This window comes from Canis lupus, chromosome 33 (genome assembly GCF_011100685.1).
Source record: "Canis lupus familiaris isolate Mischka breed German Shepherd chromosome 33, alternate assembly UU_Cfam_GSD_1.0, whole genome shotgun sequence".
NCBI lineage: Eukaryota > Metazoa > Chordata > Mammalia > Carnivora > Canidae > Canis > Canis lupus.
The window spans coordinates 14,619,762-14,645,164 of record NC_049254.1 but is presented as its reverse complement, the minus strand read 5'-3'; the positions used below and the strand labels follow the sequence as shown (position 1 = coordinate 14,645,164).

The window sequence follows — 25,403 nt, the reverse complement described above, 5'->3', positions numbered from 1 at the left end:
AGTTTATAATCTAGTGGGATGACAAATGCATCCTCAAATAAGAAAAGGGAGTAAAGAATCAAAGGCAGAGAGGGCAAAGCATACTATTTAGTTGCAAGGTTCTAGATGGGTCTCAGGTACTACGGGGCTTTATTTATTTACTTAACATAGAGCAAGCACAAGCGGAGGGAGAGTCAGACTCTCTGCTGAGCAGGGAGCTGACGTGGGGCTGGATCCCAGGACCCTGGGATCATGACCTAAGCCTAAGGCAGGCGCTTAACTGACTGAGCCCCCCAGGCGCCCCTACAGGGCTGCTTTTACACCCTGCATGGGGATGTGACTGATGGGCCAGTATCTTCCTGGACAGGCAGACTGTATGGAAGGGCCGGGGGACTCTCCAGTGTCATCCCAGCAGGACAGGCAATGGTAGAAAAATCACACTCAAATTGGGGAGGGGTATGAGGATGGGGTGAGTAGGGAGGTAGGTAGTGGACAGTCACCAAAGGGCTTACAGTCTAATTGAGGATAGAAGCTATGTTGTGACTAAAAGCCCTTCCAGAACCAGGCAGTGTAACAAACTATAGCAGGACTGGTACAATTCAAGTTACATTTACTGGGATCCGAAGATGAAGCAAAAACTAAAATGTAGAGTCAGAAAGGCTTTTTGGGAGGCACTTTGGGACCTTGGAAGAAAGGGAAGAGCTTATTGCTAATAGATGCTAACACTTAGTGAACACTCCTCTACCAGTCACTGTTGTAAGCACTTCAGTTATTGGGTTATTGGGTTCCTCACAACAATAATCTACAAGTAGCTACTATTTTTAACATTCCCATTTTTACCAATGAGGCGACTGAGGCACAGAGAGATTTAGTGACTTGCCTGAAGCTACACAGCAGAATTGGAAGGCGGGTGGTCCGACTCCAAGGGCTGCACCCTAAATTGCTATGGACCTTCAACAGAGGAGTTGAGAACTTCAACAAAGAGAACAGCTCAAACACAACTACACGGTGGGAGAGAGAAGGGTAGGTGGGAACCTAAGGCAAAGGGTGACCTCCAGAGCATACCTGGTGACCGCATGCTTCAGGTGCCTCACCTGTGTCTTTGCCGCCTACAGACTCCCCGTTGTTGCCACTGCGTGTGTTCTTACATCAGCCGAGAAATGACGTACCCCAAGGGACAAGATGCCAGTAGTGACTTGCCTGGAGAATCTCCGAGCAGAGAGGGAGCCCCCACCCCTCTGGCTCCTGGTGACATCCTGACTCTGCGATAGGCGCGAAGGTAAATGTATGGCACTGCGCCACATCCAGGCATCTGGGCTTTCTCCAAACAGTGCCATTGTGAGCTCGGAGATCAAAAGTAGGAGCCTCGTAGGGCTGGTTGCCCCTTGTAGGACCCCGAGGTCTACGAGCAAGATAAAATGGTTTCTCTGAACTCACGGGTTTGGCACTCAAACCATAGACGGGGTGATGGTTTAAGCCAGAAACGCTGTTGTCAGCACTAGGACACATTTAAACCCTAGGATAAAACAAAACAGCAGGGCAAGTTTTCATGTCATTTAAAGTCACCTCCTCAGAAAAATCCTGGAAATCAAGAGGGAAGGAATGTGAATGATTTCTTAGAAATATGGGTGATTAAACTGTTAGAGAGAGAGAAGGCAAAGAGCAAGCTATGGGGTCTACAAGACGATGGCTGCAGTATGTGTGCTTGTTTACCCACAAATTCGTTCCCGGATCCAATCTTACCTCAGTGCGTTGGAGGTCCATATGCTGTTTTTAACGAGCCTTTCTGTGAACCTGTAATCCTGGGCCCAGGCCAGCCCAGGGCGGTGGAGGGACTGCAGGAGGCGTGGGGCTGCGGGGTCCTGTCCCAGCTCTGACCAGTATCGCCGTGCGTAATCTTGGACAAGGTTCATCACCTCTGTGTGTGTCAGGGTCATCGGTTCTGAAACCGAGACAAGACTTATCCAGTCTACACTACCGCTGAGCTCGTGTGAAACCATGTGGGAGAACACTTGGGGAAGAGAAGCAGGTAACTCTGACCTCAGCCCCCTGTGGCTGAGTGAACACTGAAGTTTAACAGTGAAGATTAACTTCAGTTTTTATCAAGCTCAAATACCCGAATGAAAGGGTGGATCTAGGGGTGCAGAGGTCGCTTGCCCCCCCCCCCCATTCCTCTTCTTTAACCCATCCAAGCGCTATAGATGGTCATTTGTGCCTCCTCCAGTGCTTGCCAGTCTCGGGATGCAGTTAATCAAAGGGGAATCACCTTCCTTCCAGCTGTCCTTCCGACGCGGGACACGTGCGTGGGAGCGCCAGCTCTACTTGAAATTCAGACGTGACCTTTAGTTAGTTGGTTCCTGAGCTTCTCTTTGTGCGAGGACTCTTGAAAATTGGGGCAGGCAACCTGGATTCTACCTCGTGTCATAAATGTAGCCGTTCATTAACCCCCGGGCTGTGCTGCACCTTCTAACACCGGATCGGGTCGTCTGGCCTGCAGGGTGACGCAGTGACTGCTGCTCTCCGCAAGACACGCTTACTGGAAACATGACCATCTAGTAGGCTGAAGACCACTAGGCCGCAGTCTCTTAAGGGGAAAGACCAAGGCTACTACTCCAGAACCACCCACTTAGAAGCTCTCAGGAAGCATTTGTTGGTGATAATAAATCACCTCCTATTTGTTTAGCACGTGGTAATTTACAGGGCATTTTTCGTAAATAACATCAATTATCAACATTCTGGCTGAGTTTCTCACCGAATTTTACCTGTTAAAGACATCAGCTGTACCTGCTGACATATATTTAGACTTAAGCTGTTGTAACTCGTATATATGAACCAAATCTATTGGAGTTCTCAGATCTGGCTGCGTATTAGGAGCACCTGGGGATATTATTAAAATCACCACCAGTCGGGTTTCCACCTTAGTCCCGCCAAATCAAAACAATTTGTGTGTTTTAAACTGCCAGGTGGTTTGAAGGTGCAACCAGGTATGAGCACCACGGTTACGGCAGAAAGACTACCGTCACAGTACTAGAAAGTGGGGCTTTAAGCCCATTTCTGCTACCGAGAAGCCTTGTAGCATGGATACGTTTTAGAAAAGGGACTCTGGCTTCAGAGCTGTTAATTCAGAGGCAGGTCCTCTGACTGTTCTTTCCATTACATAGTGGGGAAACACAGCCTTGAAGCAAGTAATACAGGTATATATGTTCCACCATCTGTTCTGCCTCTGTTTCCCTCTTCTGCTCAGTAAAGAACAAAGATCTAGGCTCTTCCATGGGAAATAGCACTCTTAGCAGATGACTGATTTAGGGTAAAGCTGGATTTCATTTCCTCTGTGACAGTATTGCTTGGGGAGACACATTGGCTACCTAAAGAAGTTCCTTCCAGAAGGCTGCCATTGCTGTAGTCACTGTGGGTCTTTCGTGGTGAGCTCATGCAGAAGTGATCGAACCCCGACAGTTGTCTTGCCTTCCCCAGAGCACCTGAGACCGGCTTCTAATTCACAGCAGTCAGGACACCGCTGAGCTGGAAGCATGCTGGGGTCAGATGCTCAAGAGCTTCCTGATTGATATCCAGGACATCAACTAAGAATCGAGGGCTTGTTTGATAAGTATTGGGAGAAACCCTTTGTCCCAGAACCCTTGAATTTTGTACAATCATGGTCAAGAACAACTGCGTTTGATCTGCATAAAGATCGTGTTAAAGAACCGACCTACCAAGCCAGCAGTGTATTTCTCATCTTAAAGAGGTGAGTCTCTTTTCGGAACATTCCAGCAATTCCGTGGCTGACGGAGGCTATGTTTGCTGCTAACTTAAGTGTCTCTAGGTGAAAATGGGCTGGGTCATTAATGCCGAAAGTAACTTTTCTCTTACGGATTTCAAAAATTCACAAAAATATTTAAGTATTCGATATTTAAGTATTCAAGGGTGTCTGACAAAATTGAGATGGCCCTTCTATTGCCTAGTTTTGGGGAGGGCAGTTCCTAAAATGCAAATCAGATATCACTGACGATTATTGATCAGTCATATAATGTGCTTATGCTGCCTCTCTGGGTTTCCTTACTCTGACCATCTGAGCAACCATTTCCAGGCAGACATCTGAATTCATATGTTGCTGCGGACTTGCCACAGCTGGTAAAATGTCATTGGAAAGTGTCACATATAAAAGAATGAAAACATCTAAATGTCTTCAGGTTAGGGGCTGTGGCAATTCATGAATTTTTCACAGATAGTAGTTCTGTGAAAAGTAGCAGACCGTTAATGCTATGAGAGGGAATAGGTTTAATCTGGGGAAATAGTTTGGAGGATTTTTGCTTGACTCGGCTCATCTGTTTTCCTGAACAAGAGGGTGCAATAGGACAAAAGTGGTCTGATCCCTCTTTGTGCGATAATAATTCTATTTCTATGATCTTGGTGTCACTAGAACCCAGGACACTGTGCTTACTGGTTTATGCCTTTCAGGGCGTCTTTCGGGTTAACTGAATTCAGGTGTGTAAAGCAGGCTGCCTGGCCCTGTGTGCATAGCAAACGCTACACCAACATCAATAGTTGTCATTGTCATTATGATTAATATGATTGTTATTTTTACTATTTGCAAAACGAAGGACTGTTTTTAGAACTGAAATTCAACGATTTGAATCAGTGGAATGAAGCCCAGTTGCCCCAAGGACATTACCCAGATTATAAATCTGTGGCTCTATCCCTGGGACAAAACTCCAAAGCAGATGTCTCTGAAGTATATCGAGATGACATTTCAGTGTCTGTTTCTCAGGGTCTCTCAGGCGGAGAGTGATGGCAGGACCACACTGGCAGATCAGAGGATACCTCCGAGATCTCTTCCCTGGGGCTTTTACCCAGTGGGTGGAAGGGCTGCAAGGCGGGTGTGCACCCCTGAAGTGGGGGAGCCAAAGCAAGGCCCAGCTGCAGGGCAAAGGGACACCCCTGAGTCCCCCCCAAGAGCAGGGGTGAAGACACACAGGTTTGGCTACACCAGTGTGTAGTCTTCAGGTCGTGGACGGGCAGCTGGGGAATTCTCCAGAGAAACATAGGCTGGGAGGGCTGTTGTCTCTGGGGTGCTGGAGGCTAAAACCTGGGCAGGGGAAGGGGCTAAGGATTCCAAAATGGACAGAAGTGTTCCTCAAAGATGCCAAGGAGCAGCAGAGGCAAGGAGAGAGGGAACTCCTTTTGCCCTGTGGAGCCAGATGGCCAAGCAAGCCAGGTGAGAGGGAGGCCTGCAAGGGGTGGCCCCAGGAGCTCTCTGGGCTTACAGTCTCCCTGAGATGAAGCAGCTCAGGCCACACAAGCCAGCTGTCCCTCAGGCAGCACCAGGTATGAGGGAACACAGGTGCCAAGGCTCAGCATCTTCAGACATTCTGGGTCACCTGACTTTTACCAAATCATCTTACGTATCACGTATTACCAAATAGTTTACACGTGTGAATCCAGACCAACACACGGCACTGAATGCATCCCATCTGGGCGGACCCCTCTTCTAGAAGGAGAATTCAGTTGTAATGAGTTTTGAGGGCAATAAATATTGGGTGGTACAATGAAGAGCCTGAGAGTAAGGCTGACTGAATTTAAATCCTGGATCCACCTATGTCCGAACTTTATTATTTAACTAGTCTAGTTTGCCTCTCTGAAAAATCCGTTTTGTCCTCTGTAAACTAATAATAATTAATAACAATAATAATAATATAATAATAATACCTGTCAGGTTGCTGTTAGAATTGGAGATCATGCTTGGAAAGTGACGAGCACAGCACTTGATTTTATAGCTTTATACTTAGTAATAAATAATCAAATCATTGTTTCATATGAAACATTTACATTTTATAATTTAACTTTCTACCTGCATTTCAAATTGATCATATCCTGGAAGCAACTGTGACTTATGGCAGGTTGTTAACATTGCCTGGAACCTTATAGTCCACCTGTGGATTTTCTGCTGGACAGAGCACTAGCTTGTGTTTTCCTTATTTTTTATTGTATTAGACTTCCAAAGTTTCATCTCTTTAATGGTAGAAAGAACAAAAAGTCTTACATATATTTTTATCTTTTTATACTTTCTTTATAGATTTAAAAAGTATGCCTTATGGTTCCCGTATATTTTAGAGACCATGAGAAAGCTTGGATTTAAGGTCTCCATATATTTTTTCTCTCTCTTATTTTCACCCCCCTCTACAAAATGATTCATAACATATTAATGGACCAAACTCCTTTGGAGCCTGAGAAACTGTCATGCTTCCATATCCTGGTCCTGTTTAACTCTTCCCTTTGATCCACTCCATCCTAAGAACATAATGTATAAATCTATAAATGTGTTGGAATTGAAGTTATTTTGGTACCCATGCTCCCAAACTCTCCTTTTCTGAGGCTCATGAGAATGGCTTTGTGGTGCCCCATTTCCTCTCTGCCCTCAACCTCAAAGGAGGATCCCACCATTGTCAAACTAAAGTTTTAGGATTTGTGATGCAGAATTATGGGACAAAATGAGAGTGAAAGGCTGGCTCTCCTGCTCCAGCGGGCTGGGCAGTGGAAGTTGTTGACAGTGGAGCAGCAGGGCGTATGTGTGGGAGCAGGTGGGAGAGGAAGGGGGTGTTGTGAAGAAATCCATAAATTTCTTGCAACTTATGATTGTTCCTGAAATGAAAGTACAGACTTGCTGTTATTTTGAAATTAATGTTTGATTGCTGGGCTGTAGGACTCTGTCATTATTCTGAGATTGAACCATGTGGGTCATGTTTTTTCTGATTAGTCTTAATAAGGTTACATAAATTCAAGTGAGAATAAGTTAATTACCACAACCACTTGGGCAGGTACATAGATGATAACGTTGCCTACAAAGAAAGACATCTATAAGAAAAACAGCCTAGGTTCATGTTCCCAAATCTTAGGATACATCAGACTCACCTGGGGAGCATTTTAAAATGCAGACTCTTAGGCCCCATCCCTAGCAGTTTTGATGCTGTTGTTTGGGGGTCAGGTTCTAGGATTCTGCATGTTTCATTGTCCCCCTGTGATTCTGGTGAAGGGAGTTTAGGAACCCTACTCTGGCACAAGGCCAATCGGTGTCAGACATCTCCAGACAGTTCTATGTGCCACAAGGGCTCCAGTAGCTCAAATACAGAAATAAGAACTTAACAGTGTCCCTTGGATAGTCTCAAAGAAAAGTCTTCATCGCATTCTTCTTAGTCATATTTGCAGGAACATCTCACCTTCTCTGTGGCTCTTATCCCCCGTTCCATGTTTGAAATCTATAGGTGAACCGAAGGCAATAATTATTTAATCTTCTGACACACAGAATAAGCATTACCTAAAACTCTCTCCAACACTAACACAAGCCATTAAATTACATTCACCAGAGTTGTCTCACTAATGCAAATTTCTGCAAAATCTTACCAGAAAGATAATTGGAAAGAAGAGTTGGCTGTGGATTGTTAAGTATTTGTCTAATTACATAATGGGATGCTGAAATGAAAACAGATAATGTTTTGCTTGCAGGAGATTTTGGAAAAGGCTGCACTTCGTCTAAGTAAAAAAGGCTTCCTTACCCACCATCAACTTTGGTTGTAGATTAACTAGATTGTCCATTTTAAAGTCGTACAATGAAAATATTTATGCTTATCTCCTGGTACAGTTTGCTCAGAGCTTCCAGAGCCTGGTTTGGAAGGAGTGAGGGCCACTCGCCCACTGTGCCTAATCATAAAATACCAAATGTTCTAAAAGCAGCATTGCTCAGGCTAGCCTGTTGCCATTCATCATGCAGGTGACGCTAAAACTCTAATCACTGAAGCAGGACTTGAGAAGTGAAACAAACCATCACAGAATACAAGGTTTTTATGGAAACTTTATAGCCAGCCAGCTCAGTCTTCTTAGAGAGGATGCTTTTGTAACCTCTGGGCAAACACACGTAAGAACCATCCAGGAAACAGTTTATATAAATTTAAATATATATATATTTAAATTTATTTAAAATTTTAAATTTATTTAATCATGATAGAGAGACAGGCAGAGGGAGAAGCAGGCTCCATGCAGGGAGCCCGATGCAGGACCCGATCCCAGGTCTCCTGGATCATGCCCTGGGCTGAGGGCGGCACTAAACCACTGAACCACCGGGGCTGCCCCAGGAAACAGTTATATTGATTGGTCAGTCTAGAGACACAGGAGGAAGACCTGGGAGCCAATGTGCCCTGGCTGGATACTGTCCACTCACTTTATATCCTCTGTACCTGCTGGTCTTGTCACTGAAAAATAATGGTCATGTCCCACTAAGTTGGAAGGTATTTTGATGTCATCTTAAATGAATTTCAACTCTACGATAACATATTTCCCTTGTCTCAGCCATATGTAGGCTAGGAATTAATATGGTGAAGTGGTAACGACCAGTGAGAAAGGCAGATGGAGAAAAGGTAAAACCAACTTTGTTTTGTATACTTGAGCAAATTTCCTTTAGGAGATCCATTCAACCAGACTCCAGGCTGTTAGCAGAAGTCTTACCGCTTACAAGAAATATTAAAGTTATTGATGGGGTAAAGATATCAAAGTTGTAAAATGTAAACATCCAATACATGCAGTAAAATTTTAAAATATTTTCTTATTATATTTTTATTACATATTGTATAAAATTTTTAAAAATAATACATTTTGAAGACAATGCTATAATGATTAGCACATTAGCTTTCAATATCCAAGATATTGTAGTAGTCTTTAAAAAAAAACAAAACAAAACAAACAAAAAGCTGTTAACCAGCCAAGAAGGCTTTGCTTCATATCCACAGCTACTGGGGATTTTTCAATTTTTTTTTTTATAGATTAGACACAAAAGCTTGAGCCTCAAAGCAAACACATACCATTTACAGCCCTTTATTTCCAAGGGAAAGGGGTATTTTATGTCACATCCTGTTTTGTAAATAGGACTCTGCCTTCCAAAATTCCAAGGAGAATGCAGCTGACAGCATGCTTTCTTGGACTGCGCATGCTACCATTGGCATCTGAATTCCTACGGGAGCTTAGCAGAGAGTGGGTCACTCACCTCCCTAGAGCTGGTTATCTTTCTTAAGATAGCTGAGCATTGGGTTGAGCAAGGTTTGAAGGATATGATTTTTTTAAAGATTTTATTTATTTTATTCGTGAGAGAGAGAGAGAGAGAGGCAGAGATATAGGCAGAGGGCGAAGCAGGCTCCTCATGAGGACCCTGATGTGGGACTCAATCCCAGGACTATGGGATCACAACCTGAGCCAAAGGCAGATGTTCAACCACTGAGCCACCCAGGTGTCTCAAAGGATATGATTCTTAAGAATGATACAGACTATTTCTGTTTCAACTGAGAGTGTTTTACCAGTTTAAAACAGAATGAGGCGAACTGCATAAGATTGAGAGCCTTAAATAATCTTTTCTAAGATGGAGTAAGATGGAAAAATCTTTACAGAAAAGAGACTCATAAATTTTGATTCATACTGAAAACGATGTACTTAAAAAGAATCGTGGAGTTTAGCATTCCAAAAAGATCAGCTGGGCTCTCTAAAAAGGAGTGCAGAATTTAGGTCTTTAGTATTTCCTTTCTATTAGAGATTGGTACCCCGTCTTCTCCTGAGTGGAGGACAAAACCTGAAGATATTCAGAAGAAGACAACCACTGTAGGATGTCTGGTGGTGAGGACACAGCCCTCCCTCATGGCATTTCAGAATTTTTCCCTTTTTTTTGGCATAAGGAGTAGATACTTCCTCTAAAAAAGACACCTATATATTTAAGGTTACCTGCTTCCTTTCGTTATACCATTTTACCCCTGTCAATAAACATTTTTTGATTTTCTTCTTTAATATCAGGAACAGAGCCCAGCTCCTAAGAACAGCACATCAAGTAATTCAGACAACCCCTCCTGGTGAAAACCTGATGTATACATATAGATAGTTGTATGTTTATATACACATTTATACATATTAATAGAAATTGCACATCTTCACTAGACTTCCAGACAGAGGGCAGCCCCAGTGGCTCAGCAGTTTAACGCTGCCTTCAGCCCAGGGCCTGATCCTGAAGACCCGGGATTGAGTCCCACAGTGGGCTTCCTGCATGGAGCCTGCTTCTCCCTCTGCCTGTCTCTCTCTCTCTCTCTCTCTCTCTCTCTGTGTGTGTATGTGTGTCTCATGAATAAATAAATAAAATCTTAAAAAAAAAAAAGACTTCCAGACAGAGTAGAAAGAATGAACTAGAAGCAATATCTGAAAGGATAATGACTGAGAATCTTCCAAAACTGACAAGACACTGTGAATTTGAGAAGGCTCCTTCCCTGCAAGCACTCATGATTCAATTAGATCAATGAGTAAAAAAAAAAAAAAAAATAGTTAAAATGCATATTTTCAAGTAAGGAAGTGGAGGATTTGCACAGGAAGAATAACATATAAACTGGAAGGTCAGGAAAGGTATCCAGAGTAGATTTTGTTGGAGTTAAAGCACGAAGAGGACAACTGATTATTTTAACATACTTATTTTAGTTAACTATCATAATTATGTTACTTATTTCACACATTAAATTATTCAATTATCTCAAATATCTCAACAATTATTTTTATTGCAATAGTTTTCTCAAATAGATGAGCAACAGCATTAAAATTCTGAAGTTGAGTTTACAGACTATACTCCAAAAAGCAAAGGAGACAATTTTTTTTAACATCTAATCTATTTGACTTTAAAGTTACTTGTTCCTATAAATTACCCATATTTTTGTTTGTTTGTTTAACTAAATGCCAGGGGAAAGTTCTATGCTGAAATCTTGTGGGTTGTATTAATTTGTGCTAATGGTCCTGCTCATGAACCATGACTTCTCAAATAAAAAGCAATTGATTTTCCTAAGATACTTATTTTCTTTACCACCTTGCTTTCTATAGGATGGATTTATTGACTTTTTAGAGTTTATTGCTGCTATAAATCTGGTTATACGAGGGAAAATGGATCAAAAATTAAAATGGTATTTTAAACTGTATGATGCTGATGGAAACGGTTCTATTGACAAGAAGGAACTACTGAACATCTTCATGGTAAGTGAAGTAGTGAAGTAACTTTGTAGGACATTGTATAGTTCATGCAGTTTTCCTCCCTCTGGAGCTGGTGACAGCTCTCTAGATGATTGGTGACTCTTGGGATATACATTTGGAACCGCTGGAGCAACGTGAGTTTCACCATGCTGTTGGTTACTGAGTGTGCACCTGCAAACCAGCACTTTCTTGTCGGTGTTCAAATTCACAAATGTAGCAGATGAAAAGTGAAATAAACATGATCTAAAACAATCTTTTTGTCTTCATCTGTGCAGTTTTTTTAGGAGCAGCTCAAATACTAGATGGCCTAGATAGCAAGAGCCATGGACTAAGAACATAGGTACCTGAGGACCCATCTTTCTGGAGGCTCGACTAAAGTATTTCTAATAGGCAGCTCAAGGATCTTGGGTCCTTTCCAGCTCTAAAGTTCAATAATTCCCTTTATAAATATCACCCCCCTCCATCACAGAAATGGGAATAGTTATCATCATGTATAAAATGAAGTGGATCATAGATTAAAAGATGATTCAGCGGGACGCTATACCTAAGTGAGGATGTGAGGTAAGATAAACATTATGAATGCAATATAGTGAATTTGGACTCAGAATTAGAATCAGGTCTTAGAAATGATCTGGTCCAAAGTCTTTCATTTATAGATGAAGGAGTTTGAATTACAAACATAATACATAGTATAAATATTAGCAAAAATGCAAAGAAAAATAAATGGGTAGAACTACAATTATAATTAAACACCTCAACAAATGGGCAAAGTTCATATTTAAGACTGTTTAGCAAATGTAGAGTTAACCAACATATGCAAAGAATTCAAGAGAATAATACTAATGTCGTATATTATCATATATAATAATCTCACACAGGCAATTTACAAAAAAATGCCAAGATGCACTTTGTAATTGAATTTTGTAAGCATTAAAATTCAGAAATTCTGTACCTACAAAATTAGGAATTGAAAATACTCTTTAGAGTATGCCCAATCCCATGTAAATTTTAGACTACCCTCTTAAATAAACATACTCAAATTTATTTTAAAAACATTAAATATGTAATATAGCATGCAAATATTGAGGAATGCCTCCAAAGCAGTACTCAGAGCAAGGGTTCTTATCCCAGGATCTATGGATCTGTGGCCTTTGGGAATCCTTGAAGACCCTGAAATTGAAGGCAAATTTTTCCCTGTATGTTATCCATTTTGGGGGAGAGAGTGATAGCCATTAGATTCTCAAAAGAATTAGGAGGAATGAAACGATAAAAGTGATTTTGCCTAAATCTTATGGAAATTTTTGGACAGACTCATTAGTTAAAACGTATAACTTATGTTAGTAAAGAAAAGATAAATATTAAGTAGCTGATTGAGTTTTTTTTCTTAAAGTGTTTATAAGGAGAAGAAATAGGGAAATGGAAATAATAAAAGCGTAGAGCAGAAATTAATAGTTGATACTATTTGTCTCCAATTAAATTAATAAAGATTAACAAGAATAAGATGTAATTCTGGCCAGGGGACTATAACAAGAATCTTACACACTGTGGAGGGACTCTAAATGGATATAACATTCCTGGAAATTTGGTAATCTGCACCAAGAGGGTAAAAATTTATCTTTATTTTAGAATCAACATTTTTGGTCAGGAAAAACAATCATTAACATCATCAAGATAAAAGTTCTATGATTGACATCACAGAGTCCCTTAAAATACTAAAAATAAGTGACTTAAAAGAGGAAAAATTTTAAATAAATTAATGAAACAGAATATGTACTTATAAAAAATGAGTGGTTGACACACATGTTTTCTATATGGGGGCAAGTAAAAAAAATAGGGTAAGGAATAATACATGCAGTTTAAGTTCTCTCAATACATGCTAACAGGGTGTTAAAATATAGCCCAACCATCAAAAGATCCAAAGGAAGTACTAGATTTTAGGCAAAATTTACAAAGGAAGTAGTTACATCTTAATTTCACTTCAAGGGCATAAAATGGTCCGGAAGATTTTTTTTTTTAGAAGGGTTATTAAACAGGATTTCTTGGGTAAGAGCCCTCAAGTCAATAGCATGGTGATTTAAGGAGATCATTGATATTTGGGGAACACTGTGTTCCAGTGTTTAAATCTGAGAAACCTAATGAAACAGGCTGTGGCGGCAGAGTAGAGGGGTACGTTTAGGAAGTATCTCATGCCCAAAATTAGTTGGGATGAAGGTTTTTTCATGGATCAGATATGGGGGGGAGGTGGAGAAAGCTGACGTAGAGTTGTCTTAGATCTTGTCCGGCTGGGCCACATGGAGGAGTGAGGGCATCCCAGAAGAAGAAGGAGCTGGCGGTAGAACTGGAGAGTGGTTCTCAACCAGGAGCCATGTCGTCGTACTCCTTCTCCCCCAGGGGACATTTGGCAATGTTGGGGGGCATTTTGGTTGTTAGCAGGGGAGTGAGTGGAAGAGGGTGTGGTGCTACTGCTATCTATTGTTTAGAGACCAGGGGTGCTGATAAAGTCTCCAATGCACAGGACACTTCTGAACAAGAAAGAATTATCTAGTCTGAAATATCTATTATGCAGATGTTGAGAAACTCAGACCTAGAACTTCTAGAAGGAGCCTCCTCGAGGGGTCAGCTAGAATCAGAATGCATGATGCACGTCTAGGGGATTGCAGGAGAGAGTCTCAGGAATGAAGGAGAGGCATGGTCTCAGACAAAGAGTGGATTTTAAACATCCGCCATCCAGACAGCTCTGACGCTAGATAACCGTGACACTGCCTGCCAGGTCAGAGCTGTCCTGCTTTCCCATCTCTCCCCCTCCTCCTGCTCCCACTCAGCCAAGGGCTTAGCAGGAGAAAATGCAGATATGCTAAATAAGGGAGGAAAGAAGGAAACAACCCATGCCTCCTTACCTGTCCCCCAACCATGTTTCTCCTGTAAGAAGAGGGAAAACATGGGCAATGCTGATGACTCCCTCCGAAAATACCCCTTCAGGCCTCATCAACCTTCCAGTCAATCTTTCAGTCTCACATATATTGCCTGGAGGTGGGTGACAGACAAATCCTAGGAATTTCATAATCTTTTATTATGACTTATATATGTGGTCTGGTATCTCTACCAGGGATACTGGATGCCAAGCCAAATTTTCTAGGCTGTCGGGACACTGAGAAACCCTAAAAACACTCATCTAATAGAGGACATTAGATGTAGGTAACCATTATTCTAAGTATTATACCCTATACTGTGAGACCTTGACTTGCTAAGGCCACAGGGGTGGTGCTTTACCACCGCTCCCTAGGACCCTGGATTCAGCCTCAGTAATGCTTGGGAAGCAGCGGAAGAGATAGTCCTGTTTCAGACTGTGCCCTCAATTAAAATATGTTGCCAGTGGTTTTTCTAAAGATCCCTTCACGTTTAGTCATGACAGTTATGTTCAAATTCCCAGATGACTACTCATTCTCTCTCTCTTTCATTTTATTATGAATTTCTATATCAAACATTGGTCGTTTAATTTAATCACCTAGAGGTGGGGGACGAGGGAAGAATGGTTAAATTTTCCCTCTAGGAAAGCTGGAAATGTCATTTTCCCCAGGTCTCCTGACAGCCTTTATGATGAAAAGGTGCTGGCAGGATGTGAGAGAAATTCAGTGTCCTTCGAAGGCACACATATCTGTCTTCCCAGTCGATCATTCTACAAAAGGGCAAAAAGGACCAGAGGTGCCAGTGTCAGAAGCTGGAGGGGAAGCCTTGGAGGCTTACAGAATATCCTTTCATGTTTCTCCATAAGAATAATGATAATTGGTCTGAAGTTGAAAACATTGCCTGTTCTCTAGGTCCAGAATTCTTATAACAGTGGCCGCTACATTTTTTTTTTCTCCAGTAGCCTTCTTTTGCATCTTTTGTGACCTGATACGTTGAATGGCTCCCTTTGTGCTATACAATATCAAACTTCAGATTGTATGCAGTTAATTAAATGTCTAAGCCTCATTATCCTGAACTGACATCTAATCTTTTTATTTATTTTTAACAACTAGAACAGGTTAGACAGCAAAAATGACACGAACATATCCTCGAATTCTGTTACATTGGGGTAGAAATGTCACAAAATGTATTTGCTTCCAGCAAAGGTGAACTCTCTGATTTAATTTCTCTTTGCAGGCTGTACAAGCCCTCAATGGCCAGCAAACTCTGAGTCCTGAAGAATTTACTAACTTGGTGTTTAATAAGATCGATATAAACAATGATGGTAAGGCAGTCACTCTCCTTGGAGAGTTTTTTGTTGTTGTTGTTTTTTTGTTTTTTTTTTTTTAATTTACAAAGTAGGAGATGGGGGTGGTAGGAGTGCCCTTTAGGCAAAAGCATGAACCCTTCAAGAAAATCCTAGTTGTGATATGACTTGGACTTCATAATTTGGCCAATTCAATGTTCTCCAGTCAGTACAATTTTTAATTGAGTCAATATTTATTGACTATACACACACACACATATATATATTTATTGACTATACACACACATATATTTATTTATTGACCACACACACACACACACACACACATATATAGTCAATAAATATTCACTGAATTAAAAATTGTACTGACTGGAGAACATTGAATTGGCCAAATTATGAAGTCCAAGTCCTATCACAACTAGGATTTTCTTATATATATTTTCTCTCTCTCTCTCTCTCTCTCTCTATATATATATATATATGTGTGTGTGTGTGTGTGTGTGTGTATACACACACATATATTCAATTCATGGTGTTTGACACTTTTGAATATATGAACACAAGTAAAGGGAGGTACAAGGAAAGAAAACTAGGAGAATATGATATGAAGGAGTCTGCTGTTTGCTCTGTGATATGTTCTAGTAATTACTCCTTTCTACTGGAGGTGTCTCATCACCTTGCAAATAAACTCAGGTTTTCCATACTATAAAAATCATCACTTCAATTGTGTGATTTTCTTCTACTATCAGATTTTTTTCCTTCCCTTTCACTACACATTTTTGGGAAGAGTTGTACTTGCCTTCATTTCTGTTCTTTGTACCTTTTCTACATTTCTACTCTTTCTGCTCATCTCTCCATCTGCTCTTGACACCTCAAAATCTGGGCTCCTCTTAGCTCGGAGAAGGTGCACTTCTTCAGAGGCTGAGTGCAAGGGAAGACACAGACATTCCAAGAGAAGAGGGAGTGCTGACGCCAAATGACTTTGATCTCAGTAAAGTGGTAGGGGAGCATATTGATTTGAGATTGAAGCAGCGTATCTAGGAATGTTCCTTAAAAACAGAAAGTTTGATGTTATGGAGTATATGATGTTAGTAAGTGGTTTAAGGGGGGTAGGGGACAATGGATATGAGGTACTAGGACTTGCATGGCCATGGTAGTCATCAATCCAAGATTCCTTTTTCCACGGAACCAACGTGCCCGCATCTTGTAATGGACACTAGAGGGCAGTAGACATCCATGTTGAGTGTGGCAGTTTGCGCAAGTCTAATGTGGCCGCTCAGTCTGGCAGGATGGGATGGAGGAGGCCGGAGGGACTTCACATGAAGTCACCATTGTGAGTGAGACAAACAACTGGACAAGAGTATAAATCTCAGAAAAACACTTGGGGAATGTATCAATATGTATCAGTGTATCAATAGCATCAATAGCATCAGTCTCCCTCTTACGACCCTGTCCTCAATTCCAAGTCCATATGCTCATTTTCTAATTTGCCAAGATCAAAGCCATTTGGTTGTAATCACATATATTTGGGTCTATATAGATCGAGGACAGAATAAATCGGTTCATGCGAAAGCTTGAGAAACACGGAGTCCGACTACCCACGACTGACCAGGAAGCTAGGTGAAGGTAGACAAGGAGCAGAGAAATGGAGAATGGAAGATCTTAGGAGGCCAGTGAAAATCGTATTTGAAATATGCAACTGAAAACTCTGATCACTAAACAGGACAAATTCTGTAGGTTTTGTTCAGTTTTAATTTTTAATCTTAGAGGTGCTGGCATGTGGCAGGGATGGAAGGAGAGATGATAAAACATTTCAGCCTGGGGCTGAAATCGTTAACCAAAGGACAATTGCCCTGGAAATTGGTGGGGGGGGGGGCACATTGTGAATGTTTAAGACTTAGCAACACAATGAGTGTCAAAAGGACAGTCAAGAATGTTTGCAAAGATCCCTGGATCCTGCTTCTAGCGATGGAAGTGAGGTGACAGGATAGTGAGGGGATAGGACCTCTCCTGGAGAAGTATGAGGGCTGCGGTGGCCTTGGTTTCTATTAGTGTGAGGAAAGAGATAATGTGTTCCAGAAAACCAGAAGGATTTGTTTTCAATTTACTATTGAAACAGTTTCCTCAAAAACAAAGTATAAGCAACCAATGAAGTGGGGGACTGAGGTTGGAGGAGCCTAGAAGAAAAATGGCAGGGAGGGGGGTTGCAAAACAATGCAAATCTAAAAGCCTGTAGGCATTTTCTTGGGCAATAACTGAGGATACCAGCAGCCTGGGAAGTGGGCTCTCTGACTGGGAAGAGAATGTGAAAAAAGAGAGAATATATTACAGTTTCTGGAAGAGCTTAATGGAACTAATCACGTGAATCATTTTCTCTGATGAAAACTTGTATTTAAGAAAAAAGATGCCTATCATTACCTTTACAATGAAGATATCAAACGAGCTGCGTTTTGGAACAACAGTGAACCACCATTTCTTGGCAAATGCATATACAGAACTAAAACTGATAGAATTTGCTTTTATATGCAAATTATCAGCGGTTGTTTTATCATCTCATTAAGAGACAGCTGGGTCATTCCCTCTGTCAAGAAAAGGATGCTAAAATTGTACTGTTGGACAAAGACGGCCCAGAGCACCAGAAGGCGAGGAAGGGGAAGTAATGAAGACATGGAAGGTTGATATTTGCAGAAGTGTAAAAGGATTTTGCCAGTATTTGACACGGGAAAATAAAGTGTGTTACACATAAAGGGGAGCAGACACCACGGGGAAAATGTCTATTCATGTTTGCACAAGCCTAAGTATATACACCTCAAATAGGATTTTTTAAATTTTTGATTATCGTTCTTATCAAAACATCAGTGTTGGTAGAAATAGAGATGTTCGGTCAAATATAGCAGAATAGCGTTGACTATGTACCAGCATATTTATTTTATTTTTCAAAATGAAAAGCAAGCACAGCATTGGTATCTGATAATTCAGTGAATATTGAAACCAGAGATGAAGAAGATCGCAGCACACCGGGAACTTTAGGAACATATACGAAAATCCCAATTTCACTGCAAATTGTTTACAAAAGAATGACCAACATCACCTTTGTTGGGTCAGAAAAATACACAACGGCTATGACGTGTTCTATGCATGATTATCGTGGTAGTTAGCAAATCACAGAAGATTAATCAAAAGAGAGGCCTAGGATAAATGCTAAGAAAATAAAAAGATGAGGGTCTGCAAACTCCACGAGGGCAACTGTTTCTGTTTTATGTACTTTGGTATTTCTTGCATGTTTATACTTCCTGACATGTCGTAGTTACTCTATGAATAATTGTCAGGTGAAGGAGTGTCTGGTAAGAAGAAGCCATGAAAAGTGAAGGAAGAAATAAAAAAGAAACAAGCACAACATGCAATGTATTTTTTTTAAATATTTATTTATTTGAGAGAGAAATACAGCAAGAGAAAGAGAGCGTGTGCTCACACTAGTGGAGGAGAGGGAGAGGGTCAAGCAGACTCCCTGCTGAGCAGGGAGCCCAATGTGGGGCTCAATCCCACAACCCTGAAATCATGACCTGAGCTGAAATCAAGAGTCGGATGCTTCGCCGACTGAGCCACCCAGGCCCCCACAACATGCAATGTTAACTGTAGGAAGAAAGGTGTCTGGACTATTTTAACATATATGTGCGTACGCATTGCTACTTCATAAACTGCAAGTGCCACTGTTTAACGGGAGCCAATTGCCAATGGAAAGTGAAACTGGGGGACAGAAAGAGGTCCAGGGGACTCTTTCGTTTCATCACACCTTAATGTAGTGCTTATGCTTTATATCATGAGCATGCTTTATTGTAATAATTCAGCAAGCTGCTTCTAATCGTGTATTGTGCACAAAAGCACCAGGAAGGGAACCTTGAAGAGGATCCCAAAGGCAGGGGATTGAAGCTCAGCACTCAGTATTACTGAGGAATGAGAACAGGCAGGACAGTAAGACAAGTCGGGACGCGTGATTAACTTGGCATTCGGGTAGAGGGTGGGGGTGACTGGTTGATGGGCACTGAGGGGGGCACTTGGCGGGATGAGCACTGGGTGTTATGCTAAATGTTGGCAAATTGAACTCCAATAAAATTTTTTTTAAATAATTGGAAAAAAAAAAAAAACTTGGCATTCTGCAACCTTTGCTGCAGGAAGAACAGCAGTCGTGTTATACCAAGCACTGCCTCGGAGTCGTTCTTGACATGATTTAGGAAGATTTAGGTGCTGTTCACAACATCAAGTGCGGAGAGTGTCCAGGCAAGTTGACCCTGGCGCCAGGAAGCGCAGGGACAGGGGAGACATGAGTGGCTCATCATAATACACCGTGAAAGTGAAAAGACAGACTAAGGCCAAAGAGGAAATGAAAGCAGTGACTGTTGGGTGGATATTTTGGGTAAAGGAAAACAGGGACAGAGCATGGAGACATTTTATTGAGCAGTTAACCGGAGGGACCAGTGTTCTTGCCTGGGACATTGTGGAAAGCCACGAGAGTCACAGTGACTCAAACTGGGACGCAGAGCACACCAGGAGATAAGAGGGAATCGAGTTTTTCTCATATAAAAGAAACTGCTGTTCTTAAAAACTCTGCTGTGAAGTGCTGCCGAATGCCTCTAGTGCCACCTTGCTAATGACTCCAAAACTGAGTTGTGTAGACTCTTCACTGGTGTCCGCCCTTGAAAGTCCGTTCATTCTCATCTCCTGAGACCCCACCTCCCCTCCCATCTCTGCTAATTTCCCAGCCCCTCTACCCTGTTTCACCAAATTCTAATTTAAAAGAATTAGAATTGCAAAAAAAAAGAAGCCCTTTACACAGACTGGTTTCTTTTAAAACCAGGCTGACTTCTTGAGAGCAAAAATAATAATGTGGGCACTGCACAGCAAATTTTGGCTTTTTTTTTTTTTTTTGAGGTGGGGGGTTGAAGGTCCTTTTTGTTCTTTTATGAAAGATACTGTAAGATGTTAGTGGGAAGAAATACAGGATCCAGGAATATCAACAAAATAACCAGCGAGATTGCAAAAACAAGGTTAAAGAAAATATTCATGGGGAGCTTCTATCGTCAGTGAAGCTGCTGAAATCGGGAGTGAGTGATGGAAGGGCACTGACCTTCAGGGTCTCCAGGAGGAGAGAATGTATCCACAAACACAACAAAGAAAACTAAGTAATGTAAATATAAATGATGAGTATATATCTATTTCAACCTATAAAAATAAAATTGTGTACTTTCTGAATTATGCCCTACAAATAATATAATGTATCTTTAAATATAAAACAAAATAATAAAGACTCAAACAATTGTTTTAGATCCTTCTTTTTTAAAAATTTTATTTATTTATTCATGAGAGACACAGAGAGAGGCAGAGACACAGGCAGGCTCCATGCAGGGAGACTGATGCAGGACTCGATCCCAAGACCCCAGGATCATGACCTGAGCCCAAGGCAGATGCTCAACCACTGAGCCACCCAGGTGTTCCTGTTTTAGATCCTTCTGAGTCCTGTGATCTCCAACTCGGTCACCTCTTACTGGCTTTGGCTCTTTGCTGGTAGATTTTTTTTTTTTTTTTTTTTTTGAGGGGAGGCTTCTGGTTGTGCATAGACAATCCTTTCTCGACAGATTCAGAAACCATCCTTTTAATTTGTTTGGGCATAAATCAGGCAAATTAAAAGGGATTAGGAAGCAATGTTTAGAAACGTCAGATAAAGGAAAGCAATTTGTCAGCATGTTTTCTGAGCACCTGTCACATTCCAGCACCGTCGTCTGCCGAGCCAGGTGGCGGAGGAAGTGGCCCTCTGTAGCTGGTCCTTAATCCATGTTTGATGAATAAATGAATGAACGCTAAGTGCTAGAGGGGAAAGAGGAAAATTTCAAAGTGAGGACTTTAGATAGAAATAGTAAATATTATAAGCTGCTATAGGTAGAAGTTGGCTCAATTTCAAAAAGAATTTTTTTAATCGTAAGTGGTTAGGAAACATGAAAAAAAAACAAATATGCAGAGTTCACATGTTTTGAGAAAAGTCAAAGAACAACAGTGAAGAGTTCCATCTTCTAAGTTGTTAGGGGAATAGAACTTAAAGTTTCTCATCACAAGAAAAAAAGTGTAAAGTGTGAGTATGTGAGGTGATGGATGTTTACACTTCATGTGAGCTGTTGCAATAAATACATGAATCAAATCACTGTGTCGTACACCGTAAACTGACACAAGGTTATATGTCAATTCTATCTCAATTTTTTTTAACTTTTTTTTTTTAAAGAAACTCCATTTTTTCTCTCTTTCCCACCCCAGTAGCTTGTGTTGCCTTCACCTGACATGGTGACTATACCCTCCCCGCGCTCAGACTTAGCTCCTTCCTCCAGCAGTGGTGGCGACAGACAGGTGTTCCAGCTGAGCGATCAGAACCCACTTCGGTTCCCCCGTCTACACTCTCGCTTCTCTTGGGGTCATGCGAAGCCCCTAGAAATTTGAAAGACTTCTGAGTGGGGGGATTTAGCAGCTACGATTTCCCTTTGCAAAGGACAAGATTGTCCTGTTGTTATTTATGGTCCCGTGACCCCCTGCTCTGCACCCATCTGACCTTCCCCAGCCACACACTTACTACTCTTCATTTTCAGTTTTCTCTCCTTAACTTTGGTTCATCCCACAGTTAGACTCTCCCTGTGAGACATAGATGATTCCTTTCCTACCCTGTGGGTTCTGCACAGACTCCTTTGGCATAAGGAAAACCTAAGGAACAAATTCTTAAAAATGTGCTTTCGAATTTGCAGTGCCACTGCAACTGAAAGGGAAATATATTTTTTTTTAATTTCTTTTTTTTTTTTTTTTAAAGATTTTACTTATTTATTTATGAGAGAGACAGAGAGAGAGGTAGAGACACAGGTAGACAGAGAAGCAGACTCCATGCAGGGAGCCTGATGTGGGACTCGATCCTGGGACCCCGGGGTCACACCCTGAGCCAAAGGCAGACTCAACCACTGAGCCACCCAGGTGTCCCTGAAAGGGAGTATCTTATGAGAGTGTGATGATCCATGCTTATTTATATTTGAATCACTGTGGTGGTGTTTTGGATATTTGACTTTACTAAAAAGTACAGGTACAGTGTAACTCCCGACTTCAGGTCCTGCAGACCCTCTGCCCCAGGGGCACATTCTTAGTTACTAAATGCTCTTGATTTGTCTTTGGCTGGTCTTCTACCAGGCACAAAGCCAATCTGGTAAAATCTCTTTGAGATCAGGAGCTACGTCTCTACCCCTCAACTCCAATGCACTCATGTGCAGCTACCTCCCAGCAGACTCTAAGCCTAGGGTGGGTGGTGGTCCACTGAGGCCAAAGAAAAGACTCAGAGACAGTGATCAAGACATAGGTGGTGGTTTTTTTTTTAAGATTTTATTTATTCATTTGAGAAAGAGAGAGCATGAGTGAGGGGAGGGGCAGAGGGAGAAGGAGGAAAAACAGACTTCCGGGTGAGCAGGGTGCCTGATGCAGGGTAAGACATAGGTTTATGGGGGAAACTTACGTACAGGGAATCCAGGAGTGGCCACCTGGACAGAGCATCTGCTCTGGCATCTATGTGCAGCAAGTTGTCTATCATAGCAGTTCCACCTAGCAACTCTCGGTGGCCCTCCCCCTCCCTGCATGGACAGCACTTCCAAGGAAATCAAGCTCTGCCACCTGGACACTGTTTTAAGGGAGATGCTCCAGGTTGGCCAGCCCCAGAGCCCCTGACCTTGAACACTGAACAACACATTCCACCACACAGTCTGCTTGATTGGACATAGAGGGAGGACGGGATCTTTACACTTCCAAGACAGATTAACAGGGGCATTTGGGGATGTTTGCACAAACTAGCTATCAGCATGTACCATAAAACTCATAATGACAATCCAAGTGAGTCAACAGTACCTCCCATCTCCCTAAATGTTGAAGAGTTGTCTTGTAGGGTGAGGATAGTGACAAAACATTGCAGCCAGAGCACATGAGTGTAAGGAGATGGTTTTATAGCCCTGGACTGGCCAGCATGGGCCCAAGGCCTAAGTCAAGGTGATGAAATTAGGAATAAAAAAGGAGAGGGGTGCCTCGGTGGCTCAATCAACTGAGCATCCAACTCTTGATCTCAGCTCAGGTCTTGATCTCAGGGTTGTGAGTTCAAGCCCTGCATTGGGCTCCATGATGGGCATGGACCTTACTTTAAAAAGGCATATCAGAAAATGGCTGGCCAATAATTATATGGGGAATGAATAAATGTTTAACCTTCCTAGGGGTGCCCGGGTGGCCCAGTCTGTTAAGAGGCTAACTCTTGGTTTGGGCTCAAGTCATGATCTGAGGGTTCTGGGATGGAGACCCCAGTCAGCCTCAGCACTCAGTAGGGAGTCTGTTCGTCCCTCTCCCTCTGCCCCTCCCCCCTGCTCATTGCTCTCTGTATATATTTCTCTCTCAAATAAATAAATAAAATCTTAAAAAAAAATGTTTAACCCTCCTCACAGCTTTGGACACTCCCTGCAATTATTTCCTCAGGGAGAAGAACATTGAAAACGGCCTCGCATGCAGTCATTTCCTCTTCATCTTAGAAATCAGCAGTATTCATGCTTCTATCACTTGGTCGTTATCTTCAAGATTAAAGGTCAAATAGCCAATATTATGTAGAGACATAAATGTGTATGTGAACACAGGTGCATTGCTGATATTCTCAACTTAAAAAATAGATTGTATTTGGGGCACCTTGGTCATTCAGTTGGTTAAGTGTCCGACTCTTGATTTCAGCTCAGGTCACAATCTCAGGGTTGTGAGATTGAGCCCCGCATTGGGCTCCATGCTGGGTGTGGAGTCTGCTCGAGATTCTCTCTCTCCCTCTTCCTCTGTCCCTCCCCCAACTCCACTTGCATTCTCTCTCTGTCTCTCTCTCTCCCAAAAAAAGAAAAAATTGTATTTTTCATCTACATTTTCATTGGCAACCCTACCACTGAATGCTTTTCTGTATAAGGATATTCAGAGAACTTAGAATCTGGTTGAGGTGAAAGAATGTCTGAGAAATATCAATAAAAGTACAAAGGAATATATTGTATACACCAGGGATTGGTATGAACAAAGCCTCTTGTTAATTTTTCACTTATTATTTTCTAGGAGAATTGACTTTAGAAGAATTTATCAATGGCACGGAAAAAGATCAGGATCTTCTGGACATTGTTTCCAAGAGCTTTGACTTTTCCAATGTACTAAAAGTAATCTACAGTGGGAAACAGCCAGACACAGAAGGGAGGCTTCCTTCAAACCATGTGAGAAGACTGATCTAGGGAAGGTGGAAGTGAAGCAGCCGTGAGAATGCCTTTCCCGACTTTCAGTGGATGCGAAGAAATGAAAATCTCCCACGTACATGCTGTTGATTTCAGGTTTTTGTTATAATTGGTATCGGCTTGGGAAGACATCACCTAAGTCCCATAGAGACTTCCATAAAGATCGTAGACAAAAGAATCGTTGCTTTTCTGTCTATACATTAGTGATCTCTCTGGATTAGAACATGATGATTAAACTGGGGGATTGTCGCCACATACGTTCAAAATAGAGCTCACATGTAAATTTCTGTGCACACCTAAATTAATCTGCATCTTGAAATAGCCCTGGATTACCTGGGCAGTGTCTCCATACTTTGACATTCTTCTTAAACATGCATTTGGCAAATGTGTTTGCTGCCTCTTGGCTCCTGTTGTATCTGCGTATTATAAAGGACCAAGTTCTGGTCTATAGAGAAACTTTTTTCTGTCCTTTTTTTTTTCTTATTCCTTACCCTGAATCCTGCCTTGAATCACTAATACTGTTCTGCTCCAGAAGGAAAGGTCTTAAGCTATGTAGTAAAAGAGAAAATTTCAGGCCAGGCAATGAGAACGTTTCCGCTGATTTGTTATAAATCTGGGTCCAGTTGTGCATGAAAATGCGATGCATCATCTGTAATTATTATGCCAGTTGGGGGTTTGATCAGAACAGCAGACAGCCAGGCTATGCAACAACAAGCACTTGACATTTTAAACAGTCTTGACATTATAGCTCTGACATTTCATTTTTTATATCCTTTCCAAAAAATGAAATGATGAATGAGATTTCTTGATGGGTTAGAACTTTTTAAGTTTTGGATTCTATATCGCAGGCCCATTAGTACATCTGTCAACGC

General features: G+C 41.6%; 2 protein-coding genes across 3 annotated transcripts in view; both read left to right on the top strand.

The window, feature by feature from the left end:
- MORC1 (MORC family CW-type zinc finger 1) overlaps window positions 1-10,994 on the top strand; it is a 182,225-nt gene extending 171,231 nt beyond the window's left edge. The window contains exon 26 of one of the 2 annotated variants that reach the window (XR_005383256.1): window positions 10,867-10,994. The gene's annotated coding sequence lies outside the window, so the exon portion shown is untranslated. The remainder of the gene's footprint in view (window positions 1-10,866) is intronic. The other variant, XR_005383257.1, reaches the window with a different exon arrangement.
- The window catches only part of GUCA1C (guanylate cyclase activator 1C), a 34,496-nt gene extending 9,499 nt beyond the window's left edge, over window positions 1-24,997 (top strand). Inside the window, exons 2-4 of the mRNA XM_038582753.1 lie at window positions 10,867-11,016; window positions 15,157-15,244; window positions 24,362-24,997. Of these exons, the coding sequence (XP_038438681.1) occupies window positions 10,867-11,016; window positions 15,157-15,244; window positions 24,362-24,531 (408 nt within the window). The 3' untranslated portion in view covers window positions 24,532-24,997. The remainder of the gene's footprint in view (window positions 1-10,866; window positions 11,017-15,156; window positions 15,245-24,361) is intronic.
- Window positions 24,998-25,403: the final 406 nt, after the last annotated feature.